The sequence below is a fragment of the Pollachius pollachius genome (assembly GCF_949987615.1).
Source record: "Pollachius pollachius genome assembly, chromosome: 2".
Taxonomy (NCBI): domain Eukaryota; kingdom Metazoa; phylum Chordata; class Actinopteri; order Gadiformes; family Gadidae; genus Pollachius; species Pollachius pollachius.
In genome coordinates this window covers 1412797-1428177 of record NC_136935.1, presented here as the reverse complement: position 1 = coordinate 1428177, position 15381 = coordinate 1412797, and the positions used below count along the sequence as shown (strand labels likewise).

At 44.3% G+C, this 15381-nt stretch overlaps 2 protein-coding genes across 2 annotated transcripts; one reads left to right on the top strand and one right to left on the bottom strand.

Annotated features, from left to right (window-relative positions):
* Positions 1 to 830: 830 nt before the first annotated feature.
* opn3 (opsin 3) lies at positions 831 to 7475 on the top strand (the record flags this gene model as incomplete). Its single annotated transcript, XM_079730636.1, has 4 exons — positions 831 to 1158; positions 2796 to 3115; positions 5769 to 6020; positions 7105 to 7475. 4 exons carry the CDS (start codon positions 831 to 833, stop codon positions 7372 to 7374), a joined length of 1170 nt encoding a protein of 389 aa, XP_079586762.1. The 3' UTR covers positions 7375 to 7475.
* A 1237-nt stretch (positions 7476 to 8712) lies between these two features.
* kmo (kynurenine 3-monooxygenase) lies at positions 8713 to 15150 on the bottom strand (the record flags this gene model as incomplete). The annotated part of the gene is made up of 15 exons (XM_079728853.1): positions 8713 to 8850; positions 9265 to 9324; positions 9427 to 9528; positions 9692 to 9774; positions 9897 to 9954; positions 10241 to 10388; positions 10716 to 10837; positions 11601 to 11672; positions 11965 to 12130; positions 12479 to 12566; positions 13399 to 13447; positions 13936 to 14025; positions 14374 to 14471; positions 14705 to 14774; positions 15091 to 15150. 15 exons carry the CDS (start codon positions 15148 to 15150, stop codon positions 8713 to 8715), a joined length of 1404 nt encoding a protein of 467 aa, XP_079584979.1.
* Between the last annotated feature and the right edge of the window lie 231 nt (positions 15151 to 15381).

Here is a 15381-nt window from a genome sequence, read left to right as displayed (position 1 = left end):
AGCGAGCACTTGGCACGTGAGGAACAGGACGCAGATCGATGTGGTTTTGTTTTCCGGTACCTGGTAGCCCTGAATCCCTGATTGGAAGATACTGAAGCTGCAAAGTTTCAGGGGGAATATAAGTAAGGTTCATGCTGAAACTGCAGTAGATGAATAATATTAACACGCAAGAATTATTACAAACAGAAGCCCCATACACACTTGCAGAATGAGTCAGGCATCTTTTTTTTTAAACATGATCATGGATCAGGTTAGGTTATTAATATAAAAGCGTCTCTGCTGAGCACCTGAAGTTGTGTGTTAGTTTGTATAACTGAAACATATAATTGTAAAAACATGTAATTGTTTAAAGATCTTGGGAGGACATCAAGGAATGGAAGCCAATGGGAATGACAAACCAAAATGCAAAGCTCATTTACATTGGGATGGTCTACATCTGGTTTTGACTAAAAGTCATCTATTAAAAATGCGGTCTGCGTCTCATCTAATTGGGTCGATATGAATCACACATCCGAATGAAAGTGCAAATATATGCTCACAGTGCTTCTGCAAATCGCACAGTCCATCCAACAATCCACTTGCGGCGCAATGACATCAACACTTTGTTCGCTTATGTTGTTGACGAGCTGACGAGGGGAAGAACCCCCGCCCAACTCGCGGCTCTCGCTCCCCTTGACTCCTGTTGCAGTTTCAGTCCAAATCAGTCGCGCAGGTTTGAACTCGATCGGCTGCGCTGATGGAATTTACCAAGACGGAGCTTCGCGGCATTTTACGCGGTATTTGCGCACACCACTCTCCTCCACCATGCCGCTACTGAAGTTATCCACGCAATGAATCCTGTCAACCAAACTGGAAGTAGTGAAGGGAGTACTACAACAGCCCACCATTTGTTTGCTGCTGGCACCTACAAACTTCTCGCCTTGACCGTCGGCAGCATTGGAGTGTTTGGGTTTTGCAACAACGTCGTAGTGATCGTGCTCTTCTATCGATTCAAGAGACTCCGGACGCCTACGAACCTGCTGCTGGTCAACATCAGCGTGAGTGATATACTGGTGTCTGTTTTCGGCATCAACTTCACGTTTGTTTCGTGCCTTAAAGGCGGGTGGATCTGGAGCAGGGCGACATGCACGTGGGACGGATTCAGCAACAGCTTGTTTGGTGAGGATGTGCAATATTCATATCAGTAATCGAAGTCTTGAATGGATGCTTTTTTAGACGTTTTAGATGTAGACCATTTTAATTATTATGTTTCATTTTTTTTTTCGTAGGCTGTGGTTCAATATATCTCTCAGTTTAGTTTGCATGGACCCCTTGAGCCTTTTAAATTAAAATGAAATTAATTTCCCATGTTTTTTTTTCTTCCATTTTGTATTTAGTTTTTTTCATTATCTAATTTGGGTTGTCGGCAGTAACTCCCCATTACATCCTCCGCTCTTCCTATCATTAGACTACATGTCACACTGTGATGGAGGACGTTTTGGAGGTGAATTGGAGTGTTCAAAATGAGGCGAGTGGGGCATGAATCCGTCGTATTCTGGTGACGGTGACTTTCATAGTGACATTGGACAGAGAAATGTGCTCCTGCTGCTGGCCTATGCCTGATGCGCAGAAGGGATGGACGCTAATGAGATAATGACTTAGTGAGGTGCGTGAAGGGGAATATACAGGCCAGGCTTTGTCTCGGGGCTTAATCAGACATCCACAGTAAACAAAGTTTTCTCGAATTCACTATTTCTGTGAGTGGTAAGTAACCAAATGTTGCGTGAGGGTTTGGTTTTATGAATTTGCATTTTTGATGCACTCTAATGCCTCGCTATTTTTGTTTAACAAATAGTGCTACGACCCAAATACAACCCCTTTCCACAACACTGTATGGCTGAATGAATCACATCAGAGTTCAAACTCTGTTGGCAATGTGAACCTTCAAGAGAAAGACAAGTGATTGAACACATCCGTTGGCTAACACACACACACACACACACACACACACACACACACACACACACACACACACACACACACACACACACACACACACACACACACACACACACACACACGTAGCTGCTGTATCCCATTTATAGAGATACGACCCAGCTGCCACCTCCACCACTGCGAGCTGAAGGTGTAAGTACTCGGCCAATTAGCGGGGTCTGCGTGAGCGGCCGCAGACCGCTAATGGCCTCTGACACGTGCGCCTCTGCGTTGTTTCCAATGTACTGGTCCTGGCACACGGCTCCGGAGCCAACCTGATGGGTACGAATGGCAACAAAGGCTAGGGACCTTCCCGCCATCCTCTTTTTTTATAGTCTAGAGATTGACTGAGTCCATGATAGTGACTGAAAGAGCACTTAAATATCCTGGGATATGTTGTTTACTGACTAACCATATTCAATGATGAATAACTTGGTTATCATTAAACACCATTAACATGAAAACAATTAGTAAACCTGAGGACCATTATTAAATGGTGTTCAGGTTTTTCACTATTTAACTGTTAATTAACTGATGATAAATTGATAGTTCATGCTTATTACTGCATCAACTAAAGTAAATGAATGTTTAATTACTGTACCTTTTCGTTAAGTCTTACCAAGGTTCCTCTATGTCACTTTTGGTGCATAATTCTTCTTTTAATGAAATATATGCAAGTTACCAAATGTCTCTAAAAGCTTCACACTCTCCAATTCAATGTTATCGGTGGCGTTGTGTGTGTCTGTCTGTCTGTCTGTCTGTCTGTGTGTGTGTGTGTGTGTGTGTGTGTGTGTGTGTGTGTGTGTGTGTGTGTGTGTTAGGCATCGTCTCCATCATGACCCTGTCAGCTCTGGCCTATGAGCGCTACATCCGGGTGGTGCACGCGCAGGTGGTGGACGTCCGCTGGGCGTGGCGGGCCATCGGCCACGTCTGGCTCTACTCGCTGGCCTGGACGGGGGCTCCGCTGCTTGGCTGGAACCGCTACACCCTGGAGATCCACGGGCTGGGCTGCTCCCTGGACTGGTCCTCCAAGGACCCCAACGACGCCTCCTTCATCCTCCTCTTCCTCCTGGCGTGCTTCATCGTGCCGGTGGGCATCATGATCTACTGCTACGGGAACATCCTCTACATGGTCCGCATGGTAGGCATGGCCTCCGCTCTCAGCGCCTGACCCCGTCAGGGCTTTAGGTGTCGGTGTACGGCGGTGGTGGCCTGGCTCCGCCCGCCTACGTACTTCCGCTCAGTTTTCATTTCCCTTCAGTACTACGTCTGGGTTTGCGGTATATCCGCGGGTTCTCTCCGGCCAAGTTTTGCCGGTTCAATCAGCGAGCAGAGGGAGCGCCTGAGGACAATGGCGTTGAGGTCGTGCGCTAGTTTGAGTTGTAGTCAAACGTTAGTGATTGGTTGTGGCAGATCCAGAGTGGCACCGGGCAGATCCAATAGTTTCAAACTCCAACAGACACCCGCCTCCAAGTGAGTGCACGTTTGTCAATGGAGAGAGGCCAGACTCTCCGTGCAAATGAAATGAAGTACGAGAGTCCGGTAGGACCAGGCTCCGTGGGTCCCTGCGGGAAATTCCTTCTTTGGCCTGTGACCCCATTTCGAGCTCTGGAAATGTTTGCAACATTTACTTTAACTTTAGCCCATTTGCCTCCACACAAAACGTTTTTTACCCCATAAGCAACCACTGCCGGTAATATCAATGTCCCGGCAAGCGTGATCAAAATTGCTTTACTACACACTAAGTGATCAGCAGTAGTTTGCTCACTTGCTATTAATCTGTTGGCCAAAAGTGGGGTCCTGAACCCAAGGTTGGGAACCACTGGGAAGAACCAGCGGGTTCTGTTCTTCGGTGCATCCATCTGTAGCAGTGTCCTAATGTGCTAGTCATTGCTCAATTGGTCATTGGTGAATGTAAATATTTATAGTTTTCTTTTATCACAGACACATATATCCGTATATGTGTGTCTATGTGTCTGTGATAAACGAAAACTATGATTATTTATCTCATGTGTAGACACAATGTATGCTTTGCAGCTAAGAGTGAATGTAGAAAGAACGACAGACAGCAAGATAGAAACCTAGATAGAAAGACTGAGTGACAATTAGAGAGGCAGACATATCAGACAGGCAGGCAGACATTATAATGAACATTTATATTTCTAGTTGGAAGATGATCACCTTGTCTTGATCACTGTTTCATCTATCTTCCACCTTCCCCTTTTTCACACATGCATTACATTAAACATGATTGCACTAATGTGCTGCTGTACATTCAGGGCTCTGAGGGTATGGCATGGAGGAAATGATTCCAAAGAACCTAATAACGTCAAGACTGTGATTAATGAGAGTGACGGGTTTTCGTTAAAACCTCCTTAATGAGACCCAGTTTGTCACTGATCCCATTCCTCAAGGGATCGGTTCAGGGTGTTACAGACAGATCTTTCTGTGTGTGTGTGTGTGTGTGTGTGTGTGTGTGTGTGTGTGTGTGTGTGTGTGTGTGTGTGTGTGTGTGTGTGTGTGTGTGTGTGTGTGTGTGTGAGAGAAAGACCCACACATGTTAATGTGTTCTATCTACATATAGTCTTTAAGCTGATTTTTGTGTCTGCTGTATGTCAGCTAGGGGGATCACACACACACACACACACACACACACACACACACACACACACACACACACACACACCATGCATTTCTTCTGAACTGATCCATTTATTTGTACCAATCCTGTTTCTGGTACTGGTACTGGTACATTTTTTGCATTTACTTCTCTGCTCCACTCATCAGCTTCACTCCAATCATTTGAATTTATGAATATTTAGATGTTTTCCCCAGTCGGTTTAATTTATTAATGCAGACATTAAGTGAAGAGAGTTGACAGTGGACTGTGTTGGAACTAGTTGTTATACCAGAGAGTACTAGGCTTGCTTATCTGATCATGGTCTTAAAATAAGTTCCTGGAACAACTAGTCCCAGAAGGCTATGATCTGACAATGAACAAGGATTTAGAATGCACACAAGAATGCAGAAAAAGTACCTTTACATGTATATCTAACTATGCAATTTAAATAGGCCCCATGAATTGGGTTTGTTGTATGGGTTTTGCTATGTATTTTCCACTTTTTCCCATTCATCCATGGCATGGCTGCCATGTCACATATCACCTCCTTTTGACAACTCACCAAAAATGACTCTAGGCGTGAATTTACTTTGAATGTTGATGCAGAGCCTGAGAGATGGGCGATGAAGCACTCTTCATCCTTCAATGTTTTTCTCACCCTTGTCTCCACGGACTGAGGGAATCCAAGGTTGAGTCATGGCTTTCATCTTTTATACTCTCCAGCTTAAAAGAACTTGGATGACCACAATTATGAGTCTGGAAAATGTATTGAATAATTAACTACAAAATAAGCAAAAGATATTGTGTATAACTTTTTAATTTTTACTTTTTGGAAAATAAAATGCTGAATTTACATCACACCAAAGTAGTTAAAAAATGTGTAACATTTTTATGATGACATTGCGTTAAACTGAACATGACCATACGTCATGTAAGTTTCTCTCTTCGTCGTCCAGGGTCTGTTGCTGGTCTTTGAACCACAGACGGAGGCTCTCGTTATGCAGACTCACACATCGATCACGGGAGCGCTGCTATACCTTCGCTCCTCACTCGCCCTCAAACGCTTCCCCGCTCTCCAAGGGCTGGAGAGGCGCTGATGGATTATGGGCTGAGGACCGTTGGGATCTGTTAGCATAATGACACCTGTTCTGCCCCGTTCTCTCGTCCTTTGCAGCTGCGCTCCATCGAGGACCTGCAGACGATGCAGGTCGTTAAGATCCTACGCTACGAGAAGAAGGTGGCGGCCATGTTCCTGCTGATGATCCTGAGCTTCCTGCTGTGCTGGACGCCCTACGCCGTGGTGTCCATGATGGAGGCGTTCGGCAGGCGCGGCGCCGTCTCCCCCCTCATGGCCATCGTTCCCTCCTTCTTGGCCAAGTCCAGCACAGCCTACAACCCCCTCATATATGTACTGATGAGCAAAAAGGTGAGATCACTTGTTTATTTATTCTTAGAAATATATTTTCTTAATTGTGTGTTACGCTATTTCCATCAAATATGTTGTCATATTTATTTGCATCTCCTCTGCCATCCATGAGGCCTAGTTTGTCTTTGAGTCAAGTCTATATGATTAGTGCAGTGGTTCCAAACCTGGGGGTCGGGGCCCCACTTGGTCTACTCTTGTGGGGTCGCAGGAGAAGGCTGACGTAAGCTATAGATATTTGATGATCCGTTGGCTTTTTTAAAGGTCGTTTTCAAAGATGTCCTCTATATACACTCTTAAGGCCAAACGATTGTCGCCACAAGCACTCACTCGTGTATTAGAGTCATGTGCTGAAGTCCGCCAGGACATACCTGAAGACGATAACCTTTTCAGAGCTAGAAATGGGATCACAGGCCATAAAAGGCACAATGGTTCATTGTTAAAGTGGCCTTGCATTTAATACCTTCATATTTCTCTCTGGCGTCCTGGTTTTCTCTTCTGCTTAAACTTTTTCTCTTAACGCTTAAACTCCTAACAAGTAAAGAGTTCAGGAAACCGCATAATAAAGTTGAAGACCTTTATTTAGAATGTTAGGAATGTAATTCAAAAGCTTAGCTGGTCTGCAGAGCTTTTCCAACTTTGGCACACCGTCCTTATTCTGTCGCTCTGTGATCCTCCCGTAAGCTCCTAGCCAGGCTTCTTATCAAACAAAGCCCAGACATGGCTTCAACATCATCCAACTTCTGTTGTGTTCATGGTCTTCAAGCCGAACTTGGTTTGCCACATATTGTTCGCAAACCTTTCACCTAGTTTCCCTAATCCTTCACCCTTTGTGGATACACTTATCCGTTCCTTTCCTTTCAACATTTTCTATCAAATTTCACATTGAACACGCAGCACATACTGCTGGTACACAACATCAGACGATCTTTTTGATAAACGTTTCTTTATTAATAAAGACTGTGTGGAAAGTGTTTTTCCACACTTACCTCATTCGTATCGCATAAAAGGCAATATTAATCTAATCCTTCCGGGGGTTTAGTAAAACGCTGTGCTGCCTCCTCCTCCTCTCCCCGGTCCCCCTCAGCTCCAACGCAGCGTTCTCCAGCTGCTGTGTTGGCGCGTCTCCTGGCTCCAGAGGAACCTCAACGAGCGGCCGCTGGCCCCCGTCCCGCGGCCGCTTCGGCCCAGCGTCGTGTCCCGCGTGGGCCGGGACCGGCCCAAGAAGAGGGTGACCTTCAGCTCCTCCTCCATCGTCTTCATCATCGCCAGCAACGACCTAAACCAGTCGGGCAAGACGTCCACGACGGACGGGGTCAGCTCGGAGGTCAACGTCATCCAGGTGCGGCCGTTGTGATGCAGGGGAAGGGGAGTCCGTTCTCTCCCGGCCCCCCCCCTCCGGTCCCCCGTCCTGCTCTTCTGTGTGTATAAATACGCCTTGGAAACACCGGCCCGAAATAGATGTTCTCTGGCCACCTGGGACAGAAGGGCTCTTCCACTGCCCGTCCAGATGACCCGATGGTACAGGTGACCAGCTCATGGTACATGAACCGCTTCCAGGAGGGAACCAGCTGATGGTCCACTACTACCAACACCTGGTTCCCCTTGTGTATTTCGTAGAGACTTCAAATGGGTCATAAAAATGTAACAAAGGTAAGATAAGACCCGGGAATGGGTAATTATTCAGGTGCAATTTTAATCGTTATGGCTTGGATATATTTCATGATTTTAAATGCTGGTCCCCTGAGGTCTGTCTAGTTGGTCACATGAGTAACCTTAGCCTGGTTCAAGCGGCTGAATTGTATGGTGGGTTGGAGGGCTGTGGGGTTGCTACCTGTGACTGTGGTGCCTAACACGTCAGTCCACAGGCTGGTGGTGTTTCACGTCAGTCCACAGGCTGGTGGTGTTTCACGTCAGTCCACAGGCTGGTGGTGTTTCACGTCAGTCCACAGGCTGGTGGTGTTTCACGTCAGTCCACAGGCTGGTGGTGTTACACGTCAGTTCATAGGCTGGTGGTGTTACACGTCAGTTCATAGGCTGGTGGTGTTTCACGTCAGTCCATAGGCTGGTGGTGTTACACGTCAGTTCATAGGGTGTTGGGGTTGTTCAATAAAGAGATACTATTTTAGGCTAAACCTGCAGGTGTTTGTGTGATTTTCATCAGATTTTATCTTTATTAACAGGGTTGAACGAATTAATTTTGGACATCTGATTTAATTTTATGTGAGGCAGCTGAGACTTTAATTAGGGGGCCAGGAAATAAAATGAAACTGCTCCCAAGACAAACGAAATCCCATCTACACTCCCCGGACGCCTGCCAGATATATATAGCCCTTGATGGATGGCTTTCCATCGCCAATAATAACCTTATTTGCTGTGAATCCATCAGAGGGCCCTTGGCCCTCCCCCACACTAATGCAAGTGAAGGGGATTTGAAGAAAAGTAGGCGAAAAAGAAGAACAATGACTGAAGTGGATGCAATGTTAAGCTTTGAGATATATAGTGAGAAACTCCTAAACTCACGATTGTGGCCAAAAATGTTAAAAGAGCATCAATGAGGCAAAACAATTGATTTATTCAAGAGAACATAAAAGTGACGAAAAGCAACAATTAACAGGGTGACACATAAATCAAACAGATTCTGAGCATGACCTCTGAACTCTGGGTATCCGATAGTGGATAGGTTCATTTTTACTCAGACTTTCAGGCTCAGCAGTCTGTCCCACATTTTCTCAGTAGAGAGGCTCGGTATTTTCGGAGGGTGTTTAACTATCAGGTATGAGCCTCCTAGAACCGCTCCTGTAGCACAAACCAGCAGGCCTTGATTGATCACCTGGGGAACATATATTCAACAGGTGAGTTTCATGTGCAGTCAATTATTAAATAATTGTATCATTATTATTATTATTATTATTATTATTCATCTTTCCAGAAATAAAATCGTGCATTTATTCAATTAAATGTACACTGAAGATGCATTATAAATCTGTCGCCATGTTTTGTCCCATTATTTGTTTTCAGATCATTGAGGATCAATTTCAAATGAGAAAAGGATAGCACGACGTTTGTACCAACAGAAAAACGTAAGTCCAACAGCCAAATAGAGAAATAATGACCGTTCAAAAGCTATAAAGTGCTACGTGTGCAATGAAATATGAAAGTGCAAAAAGCCGTTGAAAAGCACGATGGTACCAGGAGAATAACCAGAGCATCATACACCCTCTGGTAAAGAAGTGTAACACCTCACCTTGTTCTGCCAATGCCAGCGCTGCAGTGCCTCATGGTATCTGATTCTGGTGAAGGTGACCTGCAGAAAGACAGTCAAAAGGTCAAACACAGTTCCGGATTTTCGAACAGTAATTAACATGGAACAGATCGTTTCAGAGGTTTGCTCAAAGGCGACACTTGCCATTGTGTACAAGGGGACTATCGTCTTGGGCAGGAGAAAGTGGAGGATGTTGTCAACCGTTTTACGGAAGAGGAACCACTTGGAGTTGACGTGCGCTCTCATCTGAGGGACAACAAAAGGAAAGCTACGTTAGTTTTAACCATCAAACAAACAAGTCTCTAAAGTGAGGAGCTGATCGTGTGAGGAGATAACCACTACGGGTTCCAGCCAGAGACACATCTGGCATTAGAATATGCTCTAACAATAGCTAAAACAGTTGCAGTACCTCGACATAGTTGTACATGGCCAGGTCTGCAATAGTGTGGTCGTCAGGCACTCGTACGCGGGTGTATTCGGGCAGAACAGCACCTGGAATAGTGGAGGAAAAGGGGCTCTTGTCTTATTTTATAATCCGGAAGGAAAAAGAACAACATTGGACCGGCATCAACTGTTGGCATTCATAGTCCCAATTGCGTTCACAATCCACTCACTGAAGTCCTCGTTGCACTGGTCCATTATTTCATCGAAAACAATGCAATCCTCGAAGCCCTGGAGGAAAAACATACACAAACACAAAGCAAACATGGCCATGAGGGATAGATAAAGTCGATCCAATCATTATGGATGTGCTTTGATAAAGGATGTACTTTTATCGTCCTCAATGGACATTTCTCTCCAATGTCAAATGTGCCTTGGTCGATCTATGGACATTGAATGATTGGATGGAGGGAGGAATAAATGGACCTTCATTTATCCATTCCTGTACATGGACTTATTCAGTGGACCAAGACCCTGCCTTTCCTTCTTCACCACCCATTACTTCGGGTTCACTCACTGCGTTCATCCCTTGTCCGTAGAAAGGGACCACAGCGTGGGCAGAGTCTCCCATGATCACGCACTTGTCGTTGATGTGATACGGGGAACACTTAATGGACACCATGGCCTGGGCGGGAAGGCGGAAGTAGTCCGTCTTAAGTGCCTCTCTACGAGACATACACAAGCACACACGTTAAAAAACAGGAAGCAATAGGAGTGAATGGAAACATTCGGAATGGATTGGCTGGGTGAGCTGAATGCTTAATCAGTCCCTGGTTCGATCCCCAAAGTACGCAGCCTGAAGCGGGATCAGTAATCTAGTGTGGTCTGCATTTGGATCCCATCTTGTTTTTGCTCCTGTTGCCCCTTCAGCACTGGTCGTCACAAGATGGTTAGACAGTATTAGTAAAAGCAAATAGACCTTGAAATAATCCCCCGAGGGTCCGTTATGTAATTAGGTTGAAGGGGGATGGGAAGGGAGGGAGGTAACTTACACTCCGATTAGTGGGATGGCATCGGGAAAGTATTTCTGGAAGAATTCGATCACTTCGTCCCCTGTGGTGATTTTTTCAAACTCGTCAAACGGCATGAAGAGTGTGCAGGTGAATGTCTTGTCCTGGAATGAAGGGTTAAAACAATTTCATATTGGAGTTAAAACTATAAGTCAAGTGTGCTTTGGTTAAAATACCGCCATTCCTCTTCTTTTTTCAATATTGCATACAACAAAACAAAATGCAACTCACACTTGAAATTTGTATTACTATCAACACAAACGTGGGGGCTGTGAGTCAGAGAGTAAAAGCAGAGAGGGGAACTGAGCCAAAAAAGGGTGGAGGTGGAGACTATAAGAAGGAGATCAACATGGCTGGAAAAGATGAGAGAGATGAGGAGGCACAGATTCACATTCAGATTAAGCTCCTGTTTACCTAAGGCAGGGGGGGATGAGAGTCAATCCAACGCTACATTCTCCTCATTTAATTACATTGTGTGAGTCACCCGATGGCATGTTGTTTACATCAAGTAGATTCATTGAGATCATTTGATTTCCCTGGGGTGACAATGATCCTATTTCCAGTTCAGTATTGGATGCTTCTGTCATATCCTCAGCCATGTTTATTTATAATTCCTGTTCACATCTGCATATATACATATAACATCATATATCATATTCGATTCATATTTTATATCTCCTTGCTGTTTAAACTGTTAATAGAGCTGACATTGCTACCTGTGTGTGTATCTAACTTATTCATGTCATGTTGACCGCAACCATTTCATTAAATAATTGAAAAACACATTTCTTTTCACATTTATATTACATAGATGCTATAAATGCCCAGCTTGTAATAAAACAGATGTAGAACAAAGCTCACACTCACCAGATTTGGCAGGGCAATCATCATGAATGTGTTTCGGGGCCATATGTGAAGATAATTTGGCTTCATTGCAAACTGGGGGAAAAAAAAAAAAAAAACATCACACGAATACAGGGGCAACCCAACAGAACAGATTGCATATCACATAATAAAAACACAACACACAGACACAATATTACGTTCTCTGAATGCAATGTCATGGTATTCAGTCATTTTGAAGCGGGCTTTGTCGGAGGCGTCTGCAAAATGTGGATTACAGCGAGTACAGAAACAGACAATTTTAGCAGCAGGTCGTTCATTGAAGCTAACTACAACAGGTAATGCGGGGACGTCTGGAGGGTGGGGGAGAAGGGGAGAGGAGATTCACCTCTCCGGCGATTGGCGGCATGGTGAGCTCCAGGTAACCGTGGGGGATGTAGGTCTGGCTGAAGTTGAAGCGGCTCCGGCGGAGGAACTGCTTGCGGATGGTGGAGAAGGCACCGTCGCAGCCCACGATCAGGTCGGCCTGCAGCGACTTCTTGCTGCCGTCGGGCCTGCCCTCCAGCCACAACAACAGCACTTTGGTCGGGGACGATAGCCAGCTTTGTATATACTAAGCGACATCTTGTATCGTACGATTTTCCTTTGGGGCGATCGACAGACAGGTGACCACATGCACACTAATCCATCGCAATCGATAGTCAATCTCAAGGGTGTTATTGATGATGGGTTACTCGCCTGACTCAACATATTATAAGGCTGAATGTGCTCTTCCTCACTTCCTAACTGTTGGAGACCAGAGTTGGAGATTGCATTCTATCTGTCATCATTGTCCAGGTTGGAGTTTATAGATTATTGAACGTGCGGGCGTGTGTGCGTAAGAGCAAGGGACAACCATTTACCTGAGAAAGGTCATCAGCCCTTTGTCAGGACTCCAGTCCTGCAGTTTGTGATCAAAGTTCATCTTGGCATTGGGATATTTCTCTGCCTCTTTGGTCATAGAAACAGAGACGTACAAGCAGCGATGGAAGCTTTTAATGTAGTGCAACACAGTACAGAATTAAAATAAAGACAGGTATACCCATTCCCTTTAATAGCAAAGAACACTAGATCACTGGAAGACCCTTCCAGCAGACCCTTTGATCGCATGGTAGTTAGAATAAAACAAAATACACAATAAAAAAATAAAGTTCTAAAAGTTGTGTTCCAATCAACGATACATTGACAAAGTCATAAAGGTCACCCAGAGCCATTAATAACCCGATGCATAACTAACCCTCTCACTCCTTATACCTCAACATAAAGGTTTCTCACCATCAGTGGGAATTCAGAGAGGAGTCAACTAATTAAATCGCTGGTTGTTCCCATTCTGCTTGGGGCCACCCCCCAAAACTGTCAATATTGGTTCTGTCAAATCAGTGACCAAACTAATTCCCTAGTTCCCTTCCCTATCCACCAGTGTGTACATAGGCCATGCCCTAAACAAGCTCACCTATGCATAACCGTTTTTTGAAAAGCACTGGAGTCTTGCGCTAGCGTGTTTGAATCCCAGACAGCGAAAGGTTCTGGGTTCAATTCTGAATTCCCTTGAGCAAGATAGCATACTCATTTTGATAATCTTGATAAAAGCATGAAAAAATGTTTATACTTATTGTAGTGCAGTTTATAACCAATGCACTTTTGTATTGCAGAACTGGAATATTGTGCACATTGTTTGCAATTGCAGCACACAATTCTAATGAAAATTAAAATGTGTTGGTCAACCTTGCATTCTAGGTTTATAACTAGAGTTATTAGAGACTAACCGTTTCACTGGACTTACCCGTGAGCAGCTCTTTGTTCAGGTTGGCCCGGTCAACCGACAGTATGTACTGAAGTAAAAGGAAACCATTAGCCATCACAAGCCATTAGGGAAAGTGCATTTCACACACACACACACACACACACACACACACACACACACACACACACACACAACTGTGATGGGGTTTTCAGAACGACTACAGATGGATAGCACCAGAGTGTTCCTCTCAGATCAACAAACCACTTCAGCCGCCTTATACCATCCTTCTCACCGTCAAATCAAATGCCATTCATTAATCAAGTAATACAAACCATGAAAATATATTTCAAAAACAAATGTTACCCCAGAGTTAACATAGATATAATATCAAAAGTAGTCAGCGTAAGCCTCTGTACACTAACGTATTGTGTGAAAAGGAGAGAGTGTGTGGTTGATGGCCGGTCTAACCAGCCTCACCGCTCCTGAGTCAGGGTGATTAGAAGCTGCCCACATGTTGTACATTGAATAACCAGAGCATACGGGACCAGCATGACGACACATTACACAAACAGTTACCTGGCCTTTCTTGCCATATGGAATAGGCGACTGCTTCCCATTCAGAGAGTGGATCATTCTGGAATGCATTGGTATCCCCTTGGAGACAATCTGGGGTAAAACACAATCCTGTGTATGAATGGACAGCTATGTAATGATGCTATTTGTGAGTCAAATATTTATGAGGTGTCACCGGTTTAATCACAGAGTGATTATTTGTGCGTAATTGAATTACACGTGCCCTCTTTTTGCTGGGGATAAAACCAAATTCCCCCACAGGGTTGAATAAAGTATGCATCTAATCTCATTTTAGGATATATTTAAAAGAAAGGCATTTTATTTTGAATGAGCCTTGTGGCCCTGTAGATGTGCGTCCTTTGGTTGTGGTTGTGTTGTGTTTGGTTGCATTGTGACCGACTGCTATTGACGTATCCGACATCACAGCAGTGTAGTCCATACCTTGTCCTCCATCCCCACCCGGCTGAGGGCCTGCCGCCCTCGGTGGGACAGGGCCAGGTTAATGCTCCGTCCCCGCACGATTTTGGCTTCGCGGATGTCTGACCACAAATAAAGCACAACTTAGAATGCATGTATATTTGAATCTTTGCAGGTTTGCCTTTATCAGTTTGAATTAAAACATAGGGGTTTGTTTGTTTGTTTTTATTTAGATCCCCTAGCTTTTGCAAAGCAGCAGCTATTCTTCCTGGGGTCTATCATATTTTAATGTGACAAACACAATGTATTGGTATTGGGTATTGTTATGGAAGATTGATATGTAAGTTAGGCCTACCATCACGTGACTCAAATACCTCCACCTGAAATCCTCTTCTGGCAAAATAACAGGCATTCAGAGCTCCAACCTAAAAATAATGACAGCAGCAATGCGATTTTAAAAATGACATTGTGCAGTTACAGAACAATTACAATTACACTTCAGAGAACACTTTTTTTTAAAAAAAACAAACTTTGTTTGCAATAAAAGCCTTTAATAAAACGTCTCTCAACCAGTTAATATATTTTTAAAAAGCTGTGCATATAAATAACACCAATTTTAAAATATCGTTCAATATTACTTTGTATAACCTACATACTATAGCCTGCTCTACGCAAACTCCGGTTGTATGCAGTAGTGGCTATGCCTGTTAGGGGCTATAACTGTTTTAATTTTCCTCTTACCAAACCACCCCCTACAACAGCCACAACTTTATCCTTGCTTGATTTCCCTCCAGACTCCATCGTAAAGTCTTCACTGCAACTCGTTCAACGGTGTAGGATGTACTCAGAACGGAAAAGTGATTCGAAATAACTTTTGAGATTTGTTTTTTGTGCCCTTTTTTGAGGGCGGGTCAAAGTCCATGGGGTTCAACCAATCAAACCAGCCGAGGTTTCGCTTCGTGTCACGTGGACTCGATTTCCCATTCACTTCAGCAAACAGGACGACCTTCGTTTGTGCAACAGTTCTCCCGT